At 44.9% G+C, this 22,157-nt stretch overlaps 1 protein-coding gene across 3 annotated transcripts in view; it reads right to left on the bottom strand.

Moving 5' to 3' along the window:
* Positions 1 to 22,157, bottom strand: part of P4HA1 (prolyl 4-hydroxylase subunit alpha 1) — a 112,299-nt gene that overhangs the window by 56,703 nt on the left and 33,439 nt on the right. For all 3 annotated transcript variants that reach the window (XM_073596548.1, XM_073596549.1, XM_073596547.1), the window contains exons 3-5: positions 16,418 to 16,514; positions 10,358 to 10,509; positions 9,787 to 9,924 (exon numbers count right to left, since the gene is read on the bottom strand). In XM_073596548.1, the coding sequence (XP_073452649.1) occupies positions 9,787 to 9,924; positions 10,358 to 10,509; positions 16,418 to 16,514 (387 nt within the window). The remainder of the gene's footprint in view (positions 1 to 9,786; positions 9,925 to 10,357; positions 10,510 to 16,417; positions 16,515 to 22,157) is intronic.

The following is a 22,157-nucleotide window of genomic DNA, read 5'->3' as shown; positions in this document are numbered from 1 at the left end:
AATTATAAACCGTCTCCACTAGTTAAAGTTGCAACATTACAATCGCAGTAGCAGGTTATGCTCACTCTGTCTCCTCCTGTCAGCATGTTCCTTGTAATCAGATGTGACCTGTAGTGCTGCCCTTATCCAGTCTGAATGCTGATTTAAAAAAGGGTACTACGGGAGACAAGGGATATAACGATCCGTACACATCTCTAGAGCAAGGAGCACATCTACCCCTCTATTCCTCATGTCAACAGACACCAAAAAGACCTTTGACAGGATGGATTGGCTGTCCTCACAGATAGGGCTCCCTACCCTATGTGCTCTTGGATACGGGCGCTTTACTCTACACCATCGGCTACAGTACGCGTCAATAATAGACTCACCTCCCTTCACAATCCATCATATCCGTCAAGACTTACAATTACATGGTGGAGACGATTTGCAGTGCTGACACTATCCAGGGAGGAGGATGGACGGTCATTTAAAAATATTCCAATGCTTGATGTTTTTAACGCTGGTGCGTGTGCACCCCTAGGGGGAGTGTGACGCACGTTTTGAGGATCTCTGGTGTGAGGTGCACTTCAACAAATTCCACCACCTGTGTCTTTTGGACTGGCTATCACCCGCTGTTATACATCTTTTCTCATATGTGAATACTGTATGAAAGCTGGTCATAACAATTAATGACATTAGCGCTGCTATGAATAAATTTATATATATGCATTATAATATGTATATATATATATATATATATATATATATATATATATATATATATATATATATATATATATATATATATATATATATATATATATATATATATATATATATATATGTGTGTGTGTGTGTGTGTGTATTATATATGAGGTGCATGTGGACATTTACCATTTATTTATACAGTTTACAAAATTTAAGAATTTAAGCGGCTGCTATCTTTTGGAAATATTTATATGTTTTAAAGTTGAAGGTTCCATAACCACCATGGTAGTGGATGTAGGCCTGTTTACACACACACAAAAAAGTACTTGATCCCCTGCTAAGAAATGATCAGTCTATAATTTTAATGGTAGATTTTAACAGAAACAGAATACAAAAATCCAGAAAACCGCATTTCAAAAAAGATAATAGGATTTTTATAACAGCTTACCTGTAAAATCCTTTTCTTGGAGTACATCACGGGACACAGAGCCATAGTAATAACTATGTGGGTTATATAGGCCACCTTCAGGTGCTGGACACTGGCACACCCTAAGACAGGAAGTTCACTCCCTATATAACCCCTCCCATTACTGGGAGTACCTCAGTTTTTGTAGCAAAGCAATATATGTGTATCCAAAGAGGGGCGGGACCTCTGTGTCCCCGTCAGGGCTGGCTCAGCCCTTCTTTCTCTGAGCTGGCCACTCAGCTGTCGGCTAATTGCCAGCTCTCACCTCTCTCCACAGTTACCCAGCTGTTCCTGATCCTGCTTGTCTAACCTGCCTACTTAAAGCTGTCCGGTTCACTTCATCTCTGCCTTCGCCTTGGTCACATCACAAGAAACCATCTCTTGCGTTCCTGTTTAAAGACTGGCTTTGCTGACATCCCTTCTGGCTCCCTTGCCTGCTTGCTGTTCCACTTGGATCCCTGACTTCTGGCCTGGCTGATTACCCAGTCTGGTTACTGAACTCTGGCTATGCTTTGACTACGCTTACTCCATTTACCTTTTTATTTTTATTAACAAACAAGTGTGATTTAATTGTACTTCTGTCTCGGTCTGATTCATGGTTTCTGACAGTCCTGTGATATACTCCAAGGAAAGGATTTTACAGGTAAGCTGTTATAAAAATCCTATTTTCTTTATCGCACATCACGGGACACAGAGCAATGCTATCTGAGGGGATGGAGACACAAACAAAAGTAGGGCGCCATCAGACCTGAGGACCTATACTGCTGCCTGCAAGCACACTGCGCCCAAAGGCGATATCCTCATGCCTTTTTACATCCACCTGATAGAATCTGGTGAATGTATGGACTGAAGACCAGGTTGTGGCCTTGCAGACCTGAGCCATGGAGGCCTGGTGATGCACTGCCCATGAAGCACTAACAGCCCTGGTGGAGTGTGCTTTGATTTGAAAAGGTGGAATCTTCCTCTACAAACCACAAGCTTACTTGCCGAATCCACTTAGAAATAGTAGATTTTGCTGCTGCCTGTCCTTTTAGGACCTTCAGGCAGCACAAACAAAACATTAGTTTTTCAAATCTGAGCAGTCGCTTTCAGGTAGACCTTGACTGCTCTCACTACATCCAGCGAATGTAACGACTTTTCCTCCGTAGAACAAGGTTCAGGAAAAAATGAAGGTAGAACAACATCCTGGTTTAGATGAAAACCTGACACTACTTTTGGTAGAAAGTTAGGATGAGGACGCAATAATACCTTATCCTTGTGAATAATCAAATATGGCTCTTTACAAGAAAGAGCCGCCAACTCTGATACTCTTCTTGCAGAAGATATGGCTACCAGAAAAACAAAATTTCCTTGTCAAAAAGGACCAAGGGAATATGTCGTATTGGCTCAAAAGGCTGTTTCTGCAACACCGACAGAACTAAATTCAAGTCCCAAGAATTCAGGGGTGACCTAACCGGTGGATTAAGACGCGTTACCCCCTGTATAAAATTACGGGCCAGGGAATGCGAAGCAAGTGGTCGTTGATACAATACCGAAAAGGCCGAGACCCCGGCCTTTGATAGTACTTAAGGCCAGCTTCATCTCTAACCCCATTTGCAGAAAAGCAAGGATTCTACCTATGACATACTTTCTAGGATGCCAACCCCTGGATTCACACCAGGAAAGATGTGCCTTCCAGACTCCATAATAAATGACTCTGGAAGCTGGCTTCCTTGCATTAATCAAGGTAGATATCACTGACCCCCTAAAGCCCATGATTCTTTAGAATGTGGGTTTCAATACACAAACTGTTAAATTTAGCGTTTGTAAGCTAGGATGGAATACTGGTCCCTGTGAGAGCAGGTCTGGGACGTGGTGGTAGGGTCCATGGGTCCCCTACCACCATCCATGCGATCTCTGCATACCAAGATCTTCTGGACCACGCTGGGGACACAAGAATTACTGACTTTCTTTTGTGCTTGATCCTGCGAAGAAGTCATGGTAGCAGTGGATCCCTTGTTCTTGACACAAAGTTGTCGACTTTGCTGTTGAACCTGGACGCAAACAGATCTACATCCGGGACCCCCCCATCTTTGGCATATAGCCAGGAAGTAAGTCGGGGTGAAGGGACCATTCCTCCGGGAACAACTGCTGGCGACGCAAGTAGTCCGCCAGCCAATTCTATCCCTGGAATGAAGATTGCCGATATGCACGGCACATGCTTTTCTGCCCAGGCTAGGATATGGTTCACCTCTCCCTGGGCTGCATGACTTCTGGTGCCCCCTTGGTGATTGATATAGGCCACTTGTGTGGCATTGTCGTATTGGATCCTGACAGGACAACTCCACAACCTGAATGTCCTGACCTTCAGGGCCAAGCACGCTGCCCGAATCTCTAGAATGTTGATGGACAAGCTCATTTCAGTTGTGGACCACTTCCCTTGGACAGTCGCCTCATCCAGGACTGCTCCCCAACACGAAAGGCTGGCAACTGTTACCACCTTCCAGGAAACTGGTAAGAAGGATTTTTCCTTCTGCAGATTTTTGGTTATCCACCACCAACTGAGGCTCTGGTGCACCTTTGGAGACAGACGCACTGGGAAATCTAGAGCTTAGACCTTCTTGTTCCAAGCCGATAGGATACTGTTTTACAGAAGTCTCAAATGAAACCGCGCATAAGGAACAGCTTCGAATTAAGCCACCATCTTTCCTAACAACCTCATGCAAAGGCGAATAGAAAGATTCTTCTTTGCTCTGACCACCTGAATCAGCTCCTTTATGACACTGATCTTTGCCTGAGACAAAAATACCCTTTTCTGGGATGTATCTACGATCAGACCCAAGTACTCTAGTCTCCTTGATGGTTTTAAAGAAGATTCCTCTAGGTTGAGAATCCAACCTAGGTATTCCAGATAGTTGACCATGCTTTGGTCTAAGCGGGCTACCGACTGGTCTATCAAGAGCAGGTCATCTAGGTAAGCTAAAATCATTATACCTTGAGCTCTTAATCTGGCCAGAGGAGGGGCCAGGACTTTTGTAAACACCAGATGTGCAGTAGCTAGACTGAAAGGCAGAGCTACAAACTGAAATTGGAGTTTTTCTACCTCGAAACGTAAATATTTCTGGTGAGCGGGGAAAATAGGCACATGGAGGTATGCATCCTTGATGTCGATTGACGCCAGACGTTCTCCTTCTTGTAGGATGGAGACAACTGACCGAATTGATTCCATGCGAGAAGAGCGTATATTCAGGAACCTGTTTAGATCTTTGAGATCTAGAATGGGTCTGACATCTCCATTTGGTTTTGGCACTGTGAAAAGGTTTGAACAAAACCCCAACCCCTGCTCTTCCATGGGGACCACCATGATCACTTTTTGAGACAAAAGACGGTCCAATGCTTGAAAGAGAGACTTTTTTCTCTGGATCTTTGGGGACGTTTGATCTGAGAAAACGAGGAGACGGGAACTTTCGGAACTCTAGTTTGTAACCTAGAGTTATTGTGGAGACCCACCCATCTCTCTCGAAACTCCTCCTGCCAGGTCCTTGAGAACAGCAGAAGACTTCCCCCCACTCGAGCGAGCGGGGGCGCCCATTCATAAAGAGGCTTTAGTATTTTGTCTTGTAGGTTTCCTTCCCCAAGACTTTTGTCCCTGGGGTTGACCCTGCGGTTTACCTCTTGAACCGACGGTGGAGGTCCGTCGTAACTGCCTGGAGGCTGATGCCCCTGACACTGGAGAAGGAGCCTGTTTAAATTAAATTTACTCCTTTTCTTAACTGGCAAAAGGGTACTTTTTCCACTTGAAATTTTTTGGATGCATTTGTCCAAATCATCCCCAAACAGCAGTTCACCGCGGAAAGGAAAACTAGCCAGAAGTTTTTTTGCATGGCGCTTCGGCTAACCAATTTTTCAACCATAGGATTCTATGCATATGCACCAGCCCAAGCGCAAGGCATGAGGCCTGAAGAATAGAATCTCTCATAGCACCAATTGTAAAAAATAAAGCCCCTGGCAGCTCGGCTAAGTCCTGGGTCTGCTGATCAGGGATAACCTTAAGCACCTGTCTCAACTGGTCTTTCAACGCTTGACAAACACCAATTGGCACCACTGCAGGTTGAGTTACTGAACCTGCCAAAGAAAATGCATTTAACAGGAATTCCAAATTATTAGTTGGATCCCTAAGCATTTGAGCGTTGTCAACCGGATAAGTCAAACTCCTATTCACAGAGAATATAGCAGCGCCAACTGCTGATATTGCCCACTTTTTAGTGAATTTTTCCTCCATGGGGTAAGTGCTGAGAATTTTTTAGGAGGAAAAAAATGCTTATCTGGGTGATCCCACTCAGAATACATAAGCTGTTCCAGCAATGAATGGACAGGAAAAGCATGCAAAGCTTGAGGAGGCTTTAGCGAACCCAAACAAGAAGTGGGCTTCCCAGACAACTCAGTTAAGGGTAGCATAAATGTGGCGCGGACCATTTCAGTAAGAGATTGCACCAGCAATCTTTCAGATTGTGAAGCTGAAGGAGGTCCTTCCGCAATTGACCCCTCGGAAGAGGAGTCATCAGCCTTTTCATGGTCCCCTGAGGGGAATTCATCCTCTCCCGCCCACTGTTCCTCTGTTTGAGGGTTCTGGGTGGTAAAAGGGGACCTGTCGCATTTTCTCCCACTCGGGGAAGATGCGATTAAAGCCGCTAACCTTTCTTCCAATCCCACCAAAGCTGAGGAAAAAGAGGAGAGGAGGAGAGCAGATGGAGAACCGCCGTGCTGAGGCAGTGGAAGAGGGAGCGGGGCGGAATACCGCCGATCAATCTGGGCTCCCTCTGCCTATTCCGGGAGAGGGGAGAGAAACTCTTGCCCAGGTGGAGGGTGTTTATGGAAGAAAACCCCCTCCAACATCTTATCAGAGGCTGGGGACTGCTTAGATGGAGGAAGCCTGCAGTTTCTGCTGACAGAGTGAGATATGCGAAGCTTGAACAAGGTATGTGCACAGCCCCCATGGCGACTTTAGGCATGACAACATTTACTACAAGGAGAAAATCCATAAGAAAATGAAAAATTCCTCAGGAATCTCCACTTACCTTATCCCGCTGCAGGATTCTGTGGTAAAACCAAACAGACCCAATCTTCACCCCTCACGCGGGCTCCGTTAAAAAACTTTCAGCTTTATGGCTGAAAAAACCAAAGCACTGGATCCCAGGGTCCAGCTCTCAAAGAGAAGAGTTATGTGTTAAACCTCGTTTCTTCTGCCACGAGGCCCGGGTACCATCCAATTTGGGCTTAATGGCACTTTGAATGGATCCGACTGCATAGCTTGTCCCAGTAAGGATTACCCCAGCGGAGCTTTAGCATACCACATCTTTACTCGTGACCAACACCTAAGACACTGGCAAAAAAAAAACTGAGGTACTCCCAGTAATGGGAGGAGTTATATAGGGAGTGAACTTCCTGTCTTAGGATGTGCCAGTGTCCATCACCTAAAGGTGGCCTATATAACCCACATAGTTATTACTATGGCTCTGTGTCCCGTGATGTCCGATAAAGAAAAATTGATTTGCATGAGCCATTCACATTTTACTCAGTGAATACAAGGCTTCCTCAGATTTGTTGAGGTGGAGATTGACACATTATCTGCCTACAGTGAGGGAAAAAAGTATTTGATCCCCTGCTGATTTTGTACGCTTGCCCGCTGACAAAGAAATGATCAGTCTATAATTTTAATGGTAGGTTTATTTTAATAGTGAGAGACAGAATTAAAAAAAAATAAAAAAATCGAGAAAAACGCATTTCAAAAACGTTATAAACTGATTTGCGTTTTAATGAGTGAAAAGAAGTATTCGACTCCTTCGCAAAACAAAACTTAGTACTTGGTGGCAAAACCCTTATTGGCAATCAGAGGTCAGATGTTTTCTGTAGTTGGCCACCAGGTTTGCACATATCTCAGGAGGGATTTTCCCCACTCCTCTTTGCAGATACTCCCCACGTCATTAAGGTTTCGAGGGTGATGTTTGGTAACTCGAACCTTCATCTCCCTCCATATATTTTCTATGGAATTAAAGCAGTGTTCCACCCAAAAATGGAACTTTCTCTTAAAGTGCTGGTGACCCCCTGACATGACACATTTGACATGTCATTTTTTTGGGGGGGAGGAGCGGGTACCCCGTTTTTACAGGCACCCAGCTCCCACTTCCTCCCCTGGTGCCGGAAGATCACCTCTCCCTCCAATCTTCTGGGACACGTCACAGGTCCCAGAAGATTGCCCAGCCATTCACAGCATGCAGTGCAGCTCACGCATGCGCAGTGCGCGCCCGGCTGTGAAGCCACAGCCAGGTGCCCACAGTTAGAATGCCAGTGCCACAGAGAGGAGGGGGGAGAGGAGCGAGGCTTCCTGCACCAGCATCGCTGGACAGGTGAGTGTCTGATTAAAAAAACTCAGCAGCTACATTTTTTGTAGCTGCTGACTTTTAAAATGGGTGGAACTCTACTTTAAGGTCTGGAGACTGGCCACTCCAGGACCTGTGCTTCTGCTTGAGCCACTCCTTTGTTGCCTTGGCCATGTGTTTTGAGTCATGGTCATGCTGGAATACCCATCCATGACCCATTTTCAATGCTCTGGGTGAGGGAAGGAGGTTCTCACCCAAGATTTGAAGTACATGGCCCAGTGCATCGTCCTTTTGATGCAGTGAAGTTGTCCTGTCCCCTTAGCAGAAAAACATCCCCAAAGCATAATGTTTCCAACTCCATGTTGGACGGTGGGGATGGTGTTCTTGGGGTCATAGGCAGCATTCCTCCTCCTCCAAACACGGCGATTTGAGTTGATGCCAAAGAGCTCAACTTTGGTCTCATCTGACCACAACACTTTCACCCAGTTCTTCTCTGAATCAGTCAGATGTTCATTAGCAAACTTTAGATGGGCCTGTACACGGGCTTTCTTGAACAGGGGGACCTTGCAGGCGCTGCAGGATTTCAGTCCTTCATGGCGTAGTGTGTTACCAATTGTTTTCTTGGTGACTATGGTCCCAGCTGCCTTGAGATCATTGACAAGATTCTCCCGTGTAGTTCTGAGGGGATTCCCCACCGCTCTCATGATCATTGGAACTCCACGAGGTGAGATTTAGCATGGAGCACCAGACCGAGGGAGATTGACAGTTCTTTTGGGTTTCTTCCTTTTGCGAATAATTGCACCAACTGTTGTCACCCTCTCACCAAGCTGCTTGGCGATGGTCTTGTAGGCCATTCCAGCCTTGTGTAGGTCTATAATCTTGTACCAGACATCCTTGGACAGCTCTTTGGTCTTGGCCATGGTGGAGAGATTGAAATCTGACTGCTTGATTGCTTCTGTGGACAGGTGTCTTTTATACAGGTAACAAGCTGAGATTAGGAGCACTCCCTTTAAGAGTGCACCTAATCTCAGCTCGTTACCTGTATCGAAGACACCTGGGAGCCAGAAATCTTGCAGATTGATAAGGAAACAAATACTTATTTCACTCATTAAAATGCAAATCAATTTCTTTGTCAGTGGGCAAATGTACAAAATCAGCAGGGGATCAAATACTTTTTTTCTCTCCTCACTGTGCGATATATACAGATATATAATTATATATTTATTTATTAGCTCCATCGCTCTCTCTATTATAATTTTTTTTTTTTTAAACATACTGTCACCAGTCAGTGTCCCTGATCACCACCAGTCATATGATGACGCTGTACTGCACTAATGACAGTATATAAAAAAATTGCGGGGAAAACACACACACTTTTTTTAATTCCCTAATTTTCAAAAAAAAAAAAAAAAAAAAAAAAACCCTGCCATGCCTCTTACTAAACCACTAACACTAGATACCTTGGACTGTCTACTTTCCAAAAATGGGCCATTTGGGGGATATTTGTACTGTTTGGACCTGAAGAAATGAGATAGGCCATCAGTACACCAGAACTGATCAATTTCCAGATATACACTAGATTACCAAAAGTATTGGGATGGCTGCCTTTACACGCACATGAACTTTAATGGCATACTAGTCTTAGTTCGTAGGGTTCAATATTGAGTTGGCCCACCCTTTGCAGCTATAACTCTTTTGGGAAGGCTGTCCACAAGGTTTAGGAGTGTGTCTATAGGAATGTTTAACCATTCTTCCAGAAGGGCATTTGTGAGGTAAGGCACTGTGATGTGGATGAGAAGGCCTGGCTTGCAGTCTCCGCTCAAATTCATCCCAAATGTGTTCTATTAAGGTCAGGACTGTGCAGGCCAGTCAAGTTCCTTCTACCCCAAACTCACTCATCTATATCTTTATGGACCTTGCTTTGTGGGCAGGGCAGGTTGCGCTATTATAGACCTATCTTTCCCCCTGTTATTCTGAGGAACCCTTCCCAGTTAAGTTCCTTTTGCTTCTGGTTAAAAAGTCGGGTAGCATTGCAACATCTAGAATACGTTTTAATCTACCTTAAGTTGCAATCGCTTTGTGACACTTAAGACCATCTATAGTGGTTTTTCTATCAATTTCAGAAGTTGTATATCTCGGTTGGGGGGGGTTTATGAGCGAGCAAAGACTGCAGGACCATGGATTAAAACTGTAGAACCATGCATTAAAAGGGAAGTATCCCTCTGCATTCAGTTGGGCTTTAACACAAACAATTAACCAGTATCATTACAATACCTGGCAAGTTTCCCTTGGAGAGAGTATCTGTGTCCAAGTTATATGTGTCTTGAAGACGAATCAAAGCCTTGGCTGCACCTGTCTGGTCCTCATCATTGGGGAAAGACTGGCGCTGGATGGTCAAATTAGAGATAAATCCTAAAATAAAATGATCAGAAAGCCATATTATTCCAATAAAAACACAAGAAAGTACCAATTACAAAGACTAATGTATTCACATGCAACCTTAATTAATCCTTCCATAAAGGGCCAATCAATGCAAAACAAAAACTGGCTGCCATAAAACTATAATTACAGGGATTTGCAGTAGTGTGTGGAAAATACACACCAGCATAAGTGTTAAGTAATCCCACAGCAGTCAGCCTCTTGTCGGGCTCACAAGCTTTAAATGTCTGCTTAACTCGAAACAAAAGGCTGTACACAGCCTGCAAATGTGAAATCTCAAGCAGCGAAAAGGCACAAGAAATTATAAATATTAAAGCATTTGAAGAAATTGCAATGCACAGCATCTCGTGCCATTACTTTAGTGTCCCCAGTTGTTACCCATAAATACAAACAATAAAGCCTTTACCGTCAGACATGTCTTTTAGCACCAGATTCTCAAGTTCCTGCCACTCTGTATTGAGTCTCTTCATTAACTTGAATGCATTGACCGGGTGGCCCAGGAAGCCCTCTGGATCATTTATTGCAGTCTCTGATAGCTTATCAAATTTCTCTGCCCAACTGTAAAAGCAAACACATTTGTAAGAGGAATTAGAAGTAAAACAAAACATCTTCAAAAACACGTCATCTACTTAAAGCAGAAGTTTGGCTTTAAGCATTCCTTCTATGCCACATTTGGCATATCTTTTTTTGGGGCAGGTACCTAGTTAACAGGTACCCGCTCCCACTTCCGATTGGGCTGCCTAGGCAATCCGAGCGGAAGTTCTCTTCTCTCTCCCTGCAATCTTCTGGGACACATCACAGGTCCCAGAAGATTGCCCGACCACTGAGGAGGCGCAGCACGACTTGTTCATGCGCAGTGCGCACCCAGCTGTGAAGCTGCAAGCTATCACAGCTAGGTGCCCACACCTGTAATGCCTGTGCCAGGGAGAGGAGAGGGAAGGAACTGAAGGTTCGGGCAGCCACATCGCTGGATCATGGGACAGATGAGTGTGTGTTTATTAAAAGCCAGCAGCCACACTTTTTGTAGCTGCTGACTTTTAATAAACACAAAAATGAGTGGAACTCCACTTTAAAGCAGAACGTTACTCTCCAAATTAACATGAACTATTTTAATCCTTACGCAGCTAGCCTTTATAAACAGATAGGAAGGGATGTTATATTTATTTGTTTTATACGGTTATTTTTTTTTTTTTCAGTTCTGCAGTTGCTTCCTGGTTTATGGCCTAAGCCAAAATGGTGTCATACATCCCAGGAGTCTTTATGGGCGCCCCCCCACTTTCACCTGGAGGAGGGCTTTCCCAGCTAACTACAACCCCCAGCCTGCATGTCTGAGCCAAGAGAGATGGATTCCAGGAAGTAATTGCTACAGAATTAATCTGCCCTTACTCAAGATGGCCATGGCTAGAAATGCTGGGTGGCAATTTCTCAATAAAATAAAAATGTATTAAATAGGGGGTTTCTGTTTGTGGTGTTCAGGGGATAGATAGATTGGATAGAGACACACTGCATCTTGGTCTACCCCCTTCCAAGCCTCCACACTGATGAGAAGTGGCCTATTAATTGATGTACAGAAAGACTTGAATAGGATGTGGTTATGCTAATTTTTTTAGAGCATATTACACATTAGAGGATAGGCAAGTTTTAAATAAACCTGTCATATTCATTTTTTTCCATTGTGTTCTTCATTATTTGTATTGGTCAGATTTACTTCAAAGTACAGTTTAGTACTGTCTGACATTTGGCTCCAAGTTCATCCTGCTATGCACAAAAAAAAACAAAACAAAAAAAAAACAAAAAAAAAAAACACACACACACACTTGACAGAAGAAGTCAATTCTTTGTTCAACCTCTGTGGGTGGAACATGTAGGAACATTTTTCTCAATCAGTGGCTGTAGCCAATCAGTATACTCTGACCTAGTTTGTTTGGATGGAGTTTGGATGGAGGAATCTGCCAAAATCAACAGTGTGTGGCCAAAAAAAAAAAAAAAAAAAACCTGATGCACCTTGATCCACCATGTATGGTTTACTCCCAGCCTTGTGATTAGCAGGGCTTGCTGGTGTGAAAGAGGCCTTAGTAGTACAAGATGGCCACATGTCAGTGAGATCATTACCAGTAAGAAAGTTTAACATGTCTTAGTACAAACTGTGTGTCATGTTGTATAATCATACAAAGATTACATATGGCATCTTCAAAGAACTAACAAATAAAAAATTAGCTGGTGTGTAACATGACAAGAGGATTTCATACATAATCCTAGCCTGCGTAAATGGAGCAGACTTCGGCCCCTTTCACACTTGTGCAACCTGAAAGACACACAACTTTGACACGACTTGCAGCAATGCCTGTGTAATCTTCAGGTCAAATCGCATCAAAGACCGATCAAAGTAGTGCAGGGACTACTTTGAAGTCCCACTGATATGAACAGTACTTATTGGAAATCATAGGGTAGTACTTGTCATGCTACTTTAAAGTCCTAAGTCACACAAGTGTGAAAGGGGCCTTAACAGCATTATGTTCAACACTCCTTGCTCAAGGGAAGAGCAGTGGCCTGGACTAAAGCGTTCTCTGCAGAATCGGAGCAGGGGATTTGTTTAGATTAGTCTTTTGTTTATGGATATGCTGCATTTGTCTGGAGGAAACAGTTTTGCATCTGTGGTTTGATAAACTGTGGAAGGGGATTTGGAACCACAACAGAAACCTACTGTAAGCGCACATCTTTCCATGTTGTTAACGGCTAGTAAAACTGACCACACTTGCAGTAGTTCTACTTCAAAAAGGTTGTGGTTTTGTTTTTTTAGGGATTTTTTTTTCTGCAAATGGAGTTATATTTTCTGATGTCACATTTTAGGCTTAAGGCTGGGTTCACACTGGTGCAACACGACAGCCGTCCTACTTTGGATCCGACTTTGCCCTGCAACATGAAGCCGGCATGCATCTTTCAATGAACGGGGATCCGACTTGGATCCCCGCCAATGCCCAGCACTGTGTTTGGTATGAATCTTGAGGGGGAACTCCGCGCCAAATTTTAAATAAAAAACTGGCATGGGTCCCCCCTCCAAGAGCATACCAGGCGCTTGGATCTGGTATGGAACTTAAGGGGAACCCCCTACGCAGAAAAAACGGAGTGGGGGTCCCCCCCAAATCCATACCAGACCCTTATCCGAGCACGCAGCCCGGCCGGTCAGGAATGGGGGTGGGGACGAGCAAGCGCCCCCCCCCCTCCTGAACCGTACCAGGCCGCATGCCTTCAACATGGGGGGTGGGTGATTTGGGGCAGGGGGGCGCCCTGCGGGCCCCCCCCACCCCAAAGCACCTTGTCCCCATGTTGATGAGGATAAGGGCCTCTTCCCGACAACCCTTGCCGTTGGTTGTCGGGGTCTGTGGGCGGGGGGCTTATCGGAATCCGGGAGCCCCCTTTAATGAGGGGGCCCCCAGATCCCCGTCCCCCACCCTTTGTGAATGAGTATGGGGTACATCGTACCCCTACCCATTCACCTAGGGAAAAAAGTGTCAATGAAAAAACACAGTACACAGGTTTTTAAAGTAATTTATTAGGCAGATCCGGGGTCTTCTTCCGACTTCGGGGGTCTCTCCGGCGTCCTGATCTTCTGCCGGTTCCTCTGCTGTAGCTCTTTTGTTAGCGGTGGCCCGGCCTTCTGCCTTCTTGTCTTCTTCCCATGTTGACACGATGCTCTCTCCAGCTGGAATGCTCTCTGAGCGCTCCGCAATGGACTTATATAGGCGGTGACCCCACCCACTTATGAGGTCACAGTCCCGGGGCATGCTGGGACTGTGCCACCAGAAGGGGGCGTGGTCATCACCTGATGACCACACCCCTTATGACGGCACAGTCCGGCATGCCCTGGGACTGTGACCTCATAAGGGGGCGGGGTCACCGCCTATATAAGTCCATTGCGGAGCGCTCAGAGAGCATTTCAGCTGGAGAGAGCATCGTGTCAACATGGGAAGAAGACAAGAAGGCAGAAGGCCGGGCCACCGCTAGCAAAAGATCTGCAGAAGATAGCGGAGGAGCTGGCAGAAGATCAGGACATCGGGAGGAGACGCTGGAGAGACCCCTGAAGTCGGAAGAAGACCCCTGGAGTCGGAAGAACACCCCGGAGCTGCCTAATAAATTACTTTAAAAACCCGTGTACTGTGTTTTTTCATTGACACTTTTTTCCCCTAGGTGAATGGGTAGGGGTACGATGTACCCCATATTCATTCACAAAGGGTGGGGGGCCAGGATCTGGGGGCCCCCTTATTAAAAGGGGCTCCCGGATTCCGATAAGCCCCCACCCGCAGACCCCGACAACCGACGGCCAGGGTTGTCGGGAAGAGGCCCTTGTCCTCATCAACATGGGGACAAGGTGCTTTGGGGTGGGGGGCTGCAGGGCGCCCCCCTTGCCCCAAAGCCCCCACCCCCCCATGTTGAGGGCATGTGGCCTGGTAAGGTTCAGGGGGGGGGGGGGGCGCTCGCTCGTCCCCACCCCCATTCCTGACCGGTCGGGCTGCGTGCTCGGATAAGGGTCTGGTATGGATTTGGGGGGGGGACTTTTGGGGGAGGCTTTTGTCCAGAAACTATGCAAACAGCATCCAATGGAAGGTCAATCAGCCACATCTCTTCTGTAAAGCACCTTATAAAAAAAAAAAAAGGAATAAAATCTAGTACATAAAACAAATTCATTAAAAAAAAAAAATCCACCTAAATTTGAAATGTGAAAGGGACAGTCTTTGTCCCAATGTTAAGAAAACCATTCCTTTTGTGCTAATTACATCTTTAAATGTAAGATCACCTCTGTGCTAATGACTTGTACACAAATTTGACAAAAACAAATATATTAAATTCATTTGGGATATAATCGATACAAAGTATTTATACCCTTGTTAGAGCAGGTATTTTTTTACCAGATTTGCACATCAGTACCCTGAAAATGTTTGCCGTTCTTCTTGGGTAAAATTGTTTAGCTGGCTCAGGTGGATAAGCCTGTTGATGAAGAGCAATTTTTCAAGCTTCACACAGATTCTCTAGTGAATTAAATACCTGATATTATATACTTTGGGTAACTTTAGTTAAGAGTTTGGGGCTTCTGTACTACCTAAAGGCGAACTGCTGCCCAAGTTTTGGGTCTCTTACAGACTGGACCCATGTTTTCCTCTAAAATTTTCCTGTATTTGGTTTCATCTACAGTCACTGAAAAGTAAAGCATCTTGTGGGATCGTAGTCATAACCAATAACAATTAATATTTAATAAACTGATATAATATTTAAAAGAATAATAAATCAAAATACCTGTGGTATGAAATGGCCGTGGCCTTTTATTTATAGTTATAAATTATAAATAAAATATCAACTTTTAATCAGAAATAATCAACACACTTAACGCGAGTTAAAATCAAATATAAAATAGTATATCTCTATCTATCTATCTATCTATCTATCTATCTATCTATCTATATCTATATCTATATCTATATATCTATCTATCTATCTATATATATATATATATATATATATATATATATAGCTCAGCCATTTAAGCTCAAGCTATATAATTTAACCAAAAAACAATTATCCCTTTACAAGAAAGGATATAAAAAAAAAAAAACCTCATAAATCAGGCCACGACAGGGAAGGGGGGGTGGGATGTGCTCCTCTTCAAATCCTCGCTGTCTTCTGCCCAGTAATGATGCATCCTCTTGCTTTTATAGGCTGTATGCTCGTGCCAGAGGACCGTTTGGGGCAACTGTCAATCTCGATCACCAATCAGAGGTAAGTAATTTAATAATTATTTATTATTATTTTTTTTAAATAACTTAACTTAAATTTAAAAGCAGGTTTGCCACGATCCCACAGGTGGTGGGGGCAGGGACATTTCATGCCCTGCCCTTCACCTTTATTCAGTCAACAGACGTCTGATTAGATACAGTCATTGTTTGGCCAGCTATTGATATTTTCAGTTGAAGTTTGTCAGGCCAGGTGGTGCTGACCCATTGCTCAAATTTCTTGCTGAATCGACCAAAATGCAAGTCCTACATGGCCAGCTTAATGCAAATATGACATCCAAGGACTGGGAAGGTGCAGTAGATTGATTACCTTTAAAACAGAAATAGTTAATGGTTGGGTAGAAATCAGATTTGTGGGAACTGGCCTAGTTGCTTCTAGTCACACCCAACACCTGGCACAAATACCCAGAAGCAATGGCATTCCTTAAAGCTATCAGGTAAAGAGCAATTAAACTGTCCAAATCACTTTTTCTCTCAAAGAATAAAATAATATTATCTTTCAATGGTAAACAAGGATATTACAATTATAGCACATATAAAAACAATGGAGACCCCAATAAATAAAAAAAAAAAAAAAAAAAAAAAAAAAAGGAAGAAGAAGGTTACATGCACTGGAATGTCCTGCAAGAGGAGATCCCTAAAAAGGAGAGCACAGTAATATTTTAGGTCATTAAACTCACTTTTTAACCTGTTGCAGTTTGAGCTCTTCTGCCTTTATATAATCTTTTAGTGACGTGACCAGGTCCTTCTCAGTGTACAGCAAATCAGTCATGTGGCCTGCAATACAAATGTAAAGCATGAAATCATATGAGCACTTGTATACGATCATGTCGCTGTCCTAGACAAGATTTCTCTCTCCGATGTTAGTCTAGGTGTTTATTTTGTCATTCTGTCTCGTAAGTTGCAGCAAATTGTATCTTGGGTGTATAGGACTTTCCCGGCACCAAAAATAAAAATATATATTTACATATAAAAACAATTACATCTTTATGACAAAAAGTAATCAGACCTCAAAAAACACACACACTTTAGGCTTAGACCATAGATCAGTGGTTCTCAACTCCTGTCCTGGTTTGCAGGATAACTGAAATACATCACAGGTGATATAATTTGCCACTCAGTGATTGCAGTATTCTAGTCTGCATCTCCCCGAGGTAATACTCACAATCTGGCCTGTTAGTGGGTCCTGAGGACAGGAATTGAGAACCACTGCCATAGATGAACAAAAACCAGAGTTAGACTTACCGGTAACTCGGTTTCTGGGAGTCGTTAATGACAGCACTAAAAAGAGAAAGGCTCCACCTCCAGAGGCAGGAAACACAAAGGGTTAAATCCATACAGGGCGGCTATCGTTCCTCTTCCCCAGCCTTTATCAGAGAACTTCCCCTGGAACAGCTTCTGAAACAAGAAAAAAAAAAACTTGTCCAAGGTTATAACAGCATATAGGGAGGGAATCCTTGCTGTCCTGGACGACTCCCATAAACAGAGTTACCGGTAAGTCTAACTGGTTTTCTCTAGTTCGTTTGTCCAGGACAGCACTATAGAGGATCAATGAGACCTTACCAGATTGGGGGGGGGGGGGGGGGATTACCGCCTGAAGGACCTTTCTCCCAAATGCTTGGTCTTGCGCTGAGATCTATAATGCTTCATGGATGTCAAGTAGTAGAAGATAACCATATTGCTGCTCAGCAAATTTGGTCTGGTGTGCCCCAGCTCGCTCCGCCCTAGAAGCAGACAGTGCCCATGTTGAGTGAGCCATCGGGGAAAAAAGGCATTCCCTTTTTAAAACCCTGTAATCTTCCACAATAGCTTGTTTAATCCACCGGGCGATTGTTCTCTTCAAAGCTTGGAACCCCAATTTTATTTTTACCAGAATGCAAAAATTAACAGATTAGATTTTCTAATGCCTTTGGACAATTCCAAATAATGCAAGATACAGGCCCTCACGTCCAGTTGGTGGAATTCTGCTTCTTTTGGATTGGTTGGAGACACAAAAAGGAGGGCAGAACGATCTCTTGAGTCCTGCGGAATTTAGAAACCACCTTAGGCAAGAACCCCGGGTCTGTATGCATTATCGGTCTGTCCTCAAAGGTTTGCAGAAAAGGCTCTTTAATTAAAAGTGCCTGCAGCTCACTAATACGCCTGGCTGTGGAGATTGCCACTACAAAGACAGCTTTAAAAGTGGCCCACTTTGACAGTTCTTCCTCTTGCAAACATTTTATCCAACCTTGCAATACTATCAACAAATCCCACTTTGGCAGAAGCCAGAACGAAATAGGTCTAATTCTGGCTAACCCCTTAAGGGACCTGCTGACTAGCAGTTTTAACGCCAGGGGTTGCTCCAAAAAGAAAAAAAAAAAAAACGACAAGGCCGATACCTGTACTTTCCATGTACTAATGGCCTGTCCTTGGTCTGTGCCATCTTGTAAAAACTCCAAGTTGGCTGGAATACCTGCAGACACCTTCTTGGTTTCTAACCAAAAACAGAAAACTTTCCAAAATTTAACATAAAATTGCTTGGGTCACTTTCTTTCTACTGGAAAGAACCGTATTCACCACCCAGTCCGAGAGTCCCTTAGACATCAGGAGGTTCTCCTCAGACACCAAGCTGACAATTTCAGCCTCTGTATTTTTGGCAACAGGACTGGGCGCTGAGACAGCAAATCCTCCCTCTCAGGCAGCACGAGGGGAGGCTCTCCCACCAGTCATAACAGTGTGGAAACCCAAAGCCTCTTCGGCCAATACGGGACCCACTGGAATCATTGTGGTGCGTTCTTGAACAAACTTTCTCAGGACCAGGGGAATAAGTTTGAATGGGAGGGAAAGGCATAGCATAGGTGAATTGCCCACTTTTGGGCAAAGGCGTCTATCCCCTTGGCCCCCCACTTCTCTTTCCAATGAAAAGTATACTGGAACCTTGGCATTTGACTTGTTGGCGAACAGATCCAACTCTGGAATGCCCCATTTTTCTGCCATCAACTGGAAGACATCCCCCTTAAGTGACCATTCTGCTTTACACACTTGGTATCGACTCAGTCTGCCAAATGATTGTCCACTCCCTTTAGGTGGACTGCAGATATTGACCCCAGGTTCATCTCTGCCCAAGAAAAAAATGGCGCTCGCAATCTCAATTAAGGAGGACATTGCATCCGCCACCAACCCCCCCCCCCCCGTTTATAGAAGAGACTGCCACCACACTGTTCAAGAGGACTTGTACGTGGTGACGCTTGAGCTCTTTGCCAAAAGCCCTCAGCCCCTCCCAGATTGCCAGTAAATCCCTCTAGTTGGCTGATCTTTGGGACTGAGTTTTTTCCCCAGCATCCTTGGGCTACTTACGACCCCCAGTGGGCTCCCCCATCCTCAGGCACTGGCATCCCTGGTGACACGGAGAGACACTGGAAGAGACCACTGTAGGCCCCGCACAAGGTTTCCATCGTCCCTCCACCACCACAGAGATCTCTAGGTCTTCGGGGATAGGTAGAAGGTCCCGTCCAGCGATTCCTGTGTCCCGTCCCAGCTGCAAAGGAAATTGGAGGCACCTGAAATGGCCCCCTGCCCACAGTATTGCAGGAATTGTTGCCGCCAAAAGCCCCAAACCCAACATGGCTGAACGGATGGATACCACCAGATTGCTCTGAAAAAAGGCTGCTGTCGCCTCTACTTTTTTTTTACTTTCTCCTCTGTGACATAGATCCGCCAGGACCTTCGTAAAAATCCTGGGGGAAGAGGACAGGCAGAATGGCAGGGCCTTGTATTGGAAATGTCAGATTTTGAGATTGAGTTTGAGATTCTTTGTGGATCGGGATGTGTAAACAAGCATCCCCCAGATTGAGGGAAGCCATAAACCAATTTTGGGGAAGAATTGATTTTGCTGTAAAAATTGTTTACATCCGAAACTTCTTGTAGTCCAATCATCTGTTTAGTGTTTTCAAGTTCAATATTAGACAAAATTTGCCCAATGGTTTCTGGACCTCGAAAACGTGTGTGAATAGAAACCCTGGTTTATTTCTTGCTGCGACACTGGAATGAGGACCCGCTGGTCTATCAGGTTGCCAATTTGGACAACAAGGCTGTTGCATTCTGAGAATCCCTGGGAGGGGAGGTTACGAAAAGTCCTTGTGGGCAGAGTGCCCCTGAACTGAATTTGGTAGCCTTCCTTGATTATCCCCAGTATGAATCCATTTGGGGTAATATTTACCCACTGTGGGAGGAACTGCACCAGTCTCCCTCCCACAGGGACTAACTCATTGGGATTTTGTGGTTTTCTTAGGAGAGGAAAACAGGATACCACCTTTCTGTTTCCCCCTCCCCCACTGTTTTTTAGTGGCTGTTCCTTTATAGGCAAACCCCCCCCCCCCCCTGCTTTTGGGGGCGAAAAAAAAAAAAAAAACCTTCCTGGAGCCTTTTTATTCTTAATTGGAAAAGCTTTTTTTATCTGCAGTTCGGGCTAAGACTTCCTCTAGATCCTGTCCGAACAAAAGGTCCCCCTCAAACGGGATGCTGCAAAGCCCTACTTTTGAGGCCTGGTCCCCTGACCAAGATTTTAACCATAGGGCCCGACGAGAAGAAGAATTTACTAGAGTTGCGGTTTTAGCCGAGAGCTTGACAGATTCCACAGAAGTGTCCGCCATATAACCAGCCACCTGCTGCAGCATAGGTAGGGAATCTAGGATTTCTTTCCATGAGGTCCCTCTTTCCAGGTGGGCCCGAAGCTGGTCTAACCAGACTTTCAGATTATGAGCCACCAATGTTTTAGCCATTGCCGGCTTTAAATTAGTCATGACTAATTCCCACGACTGTATTAACAATACTTCCATCCTTTTGTCCATGGGTTCCCTAAGAACTCCATGTCCTCAAAGACGAGGTCTGTTGATTTAGCGTACTGCGAAAAAGCTGCGTCCAGTTTGGGAACTTTGCTCCATACGCAGGCGGGATCCTCACTGAAGGGAAACCTGCTCTTCAAGCTCTTGGGGAAAAAAAAAAAAAAAAAAAAGCTTTTTCTCTGGTTCTACCCACACTTTTTTTGATAGAGTCTACGCTGTGCACCGGAAATACCCTGCCTTGATCCTCTTTCAGGGTTTGATTTGATCTGATCATGGAGGGACAAAGAAGTCCACTCTTCTTTAATTTCCAGCGTCTCATATATCGCCCCCAACAAGGCATCCACCTCCTCGAATGAGACTGTATCTAGGTGACTTTGTCCCTTGAGCCAGCGTATCTTTGGATGGCGCTGCTTCACTTAGCGCCTCCAAAGAATCTGATTCCTCCTCCCCCCCTTTCATCACCCTCCACTGGGGGTTAAGCGAAGGGTACGTTGGCTGGTTGCTTAGGGGTTTCAAGGTTCGCTAGCATAGATTTCATAGCCTTCATTTCTTTCCACACGCCTGAAATCAAATCCTTACATGTCCCCCGTTGCTTCCTTGTATACCAGCTTATTTCTACAAGGTGTGCAAAGCAGTTTGTTCCACCCCTCTTTGAATTTATTCATGCAAGACAGGCACCTCTTCTTCCCCCCGACCTCTCTGGTTCTTTGGGCTAAGCCTGAAAACAAGAGATGGAGAGAAGAGAAGGGAGGCAAGAAACAAAAAGGACATGCTGGTGTCAGAACCTTTACACACCAACACCCACACCAGCCGCTGACCAGATTCGCAAGGCTCTTTAGCCAAGATCCGGTCTCACTGGGGGGGAGGGGGGTCTGCCTTTTCCTGCAGCCTGACCAGGGGGACCGTCCCCTGACCTGGAGCCGAGGTACCTGTAGTGTCCTTCCTCCCTCTTTTAGGCAGCATGCCTAGATCCTCGGGGGACATGAGCTCCAGCCAGCCTCCTACACTGGTGGAGAAAACACAAAAGACTGGGGAAGAGGGATGTAGCCACCCTTTATGGATTTAAACCCTTTGTTTTTCCTGCCTCCGGAGGTGGAGCCCCTATCGTGCTGTCCTTGACAGACAACTAGAGAAACCCCATATATAAAACTCTCATAGGTTTAAGTGCATCACCCCTATTATAGAAGATGCCTGACATGTTTCGAGGATCACGCTTCATCAGGGGCATAAACACACAGGCTCAGAGAGGTTAGCAGTTGCAAGCCTACAGGTGAAAATTAAACGATAAGGCTAGTATCACACTTGGGTGTGGCTGCGGGCATCGCAGTGATTCCTGCACCGAAAACGTACTGCTCTGCAAAAATGCACAGGGCTGCCATGCATTCTAAATGGCATCCCCACACAAGTAAAAATCGCAGCGCGTGTATGGGAATCGCAAGGAAATTGCATGGTCAAAAAGACCACGTGATTTCCCAGTGGCCGCGTTTTTGAAAAGGTGCATGCATTTTTCTTTTGCGGAAACAATGAGCTGCCATGTCCACGCAAACGTGGCACACAAGTGTAAACCTGGTACGAAGTAAGAAAACCACGACTGTAA

The sequence above is a fragment of the Aquarana catesbeiana genome, linkage group LG08 (assembly GCF_042186555.1).
Source record: "Aquarana catesbeiana isolate 2022-GZ linkage group LG08, ASM4218655v1, whole genome shotgun sequence".
Lineage (NCBI taxonomy): Eukaryota > Metazoa > Chordata > Amphibia > Anura > Ranidae > Aquarana > Aquarana catesbeiana.
This window is presented reverse-complemented; position numbering and strand designations above follow the sequence as displayed.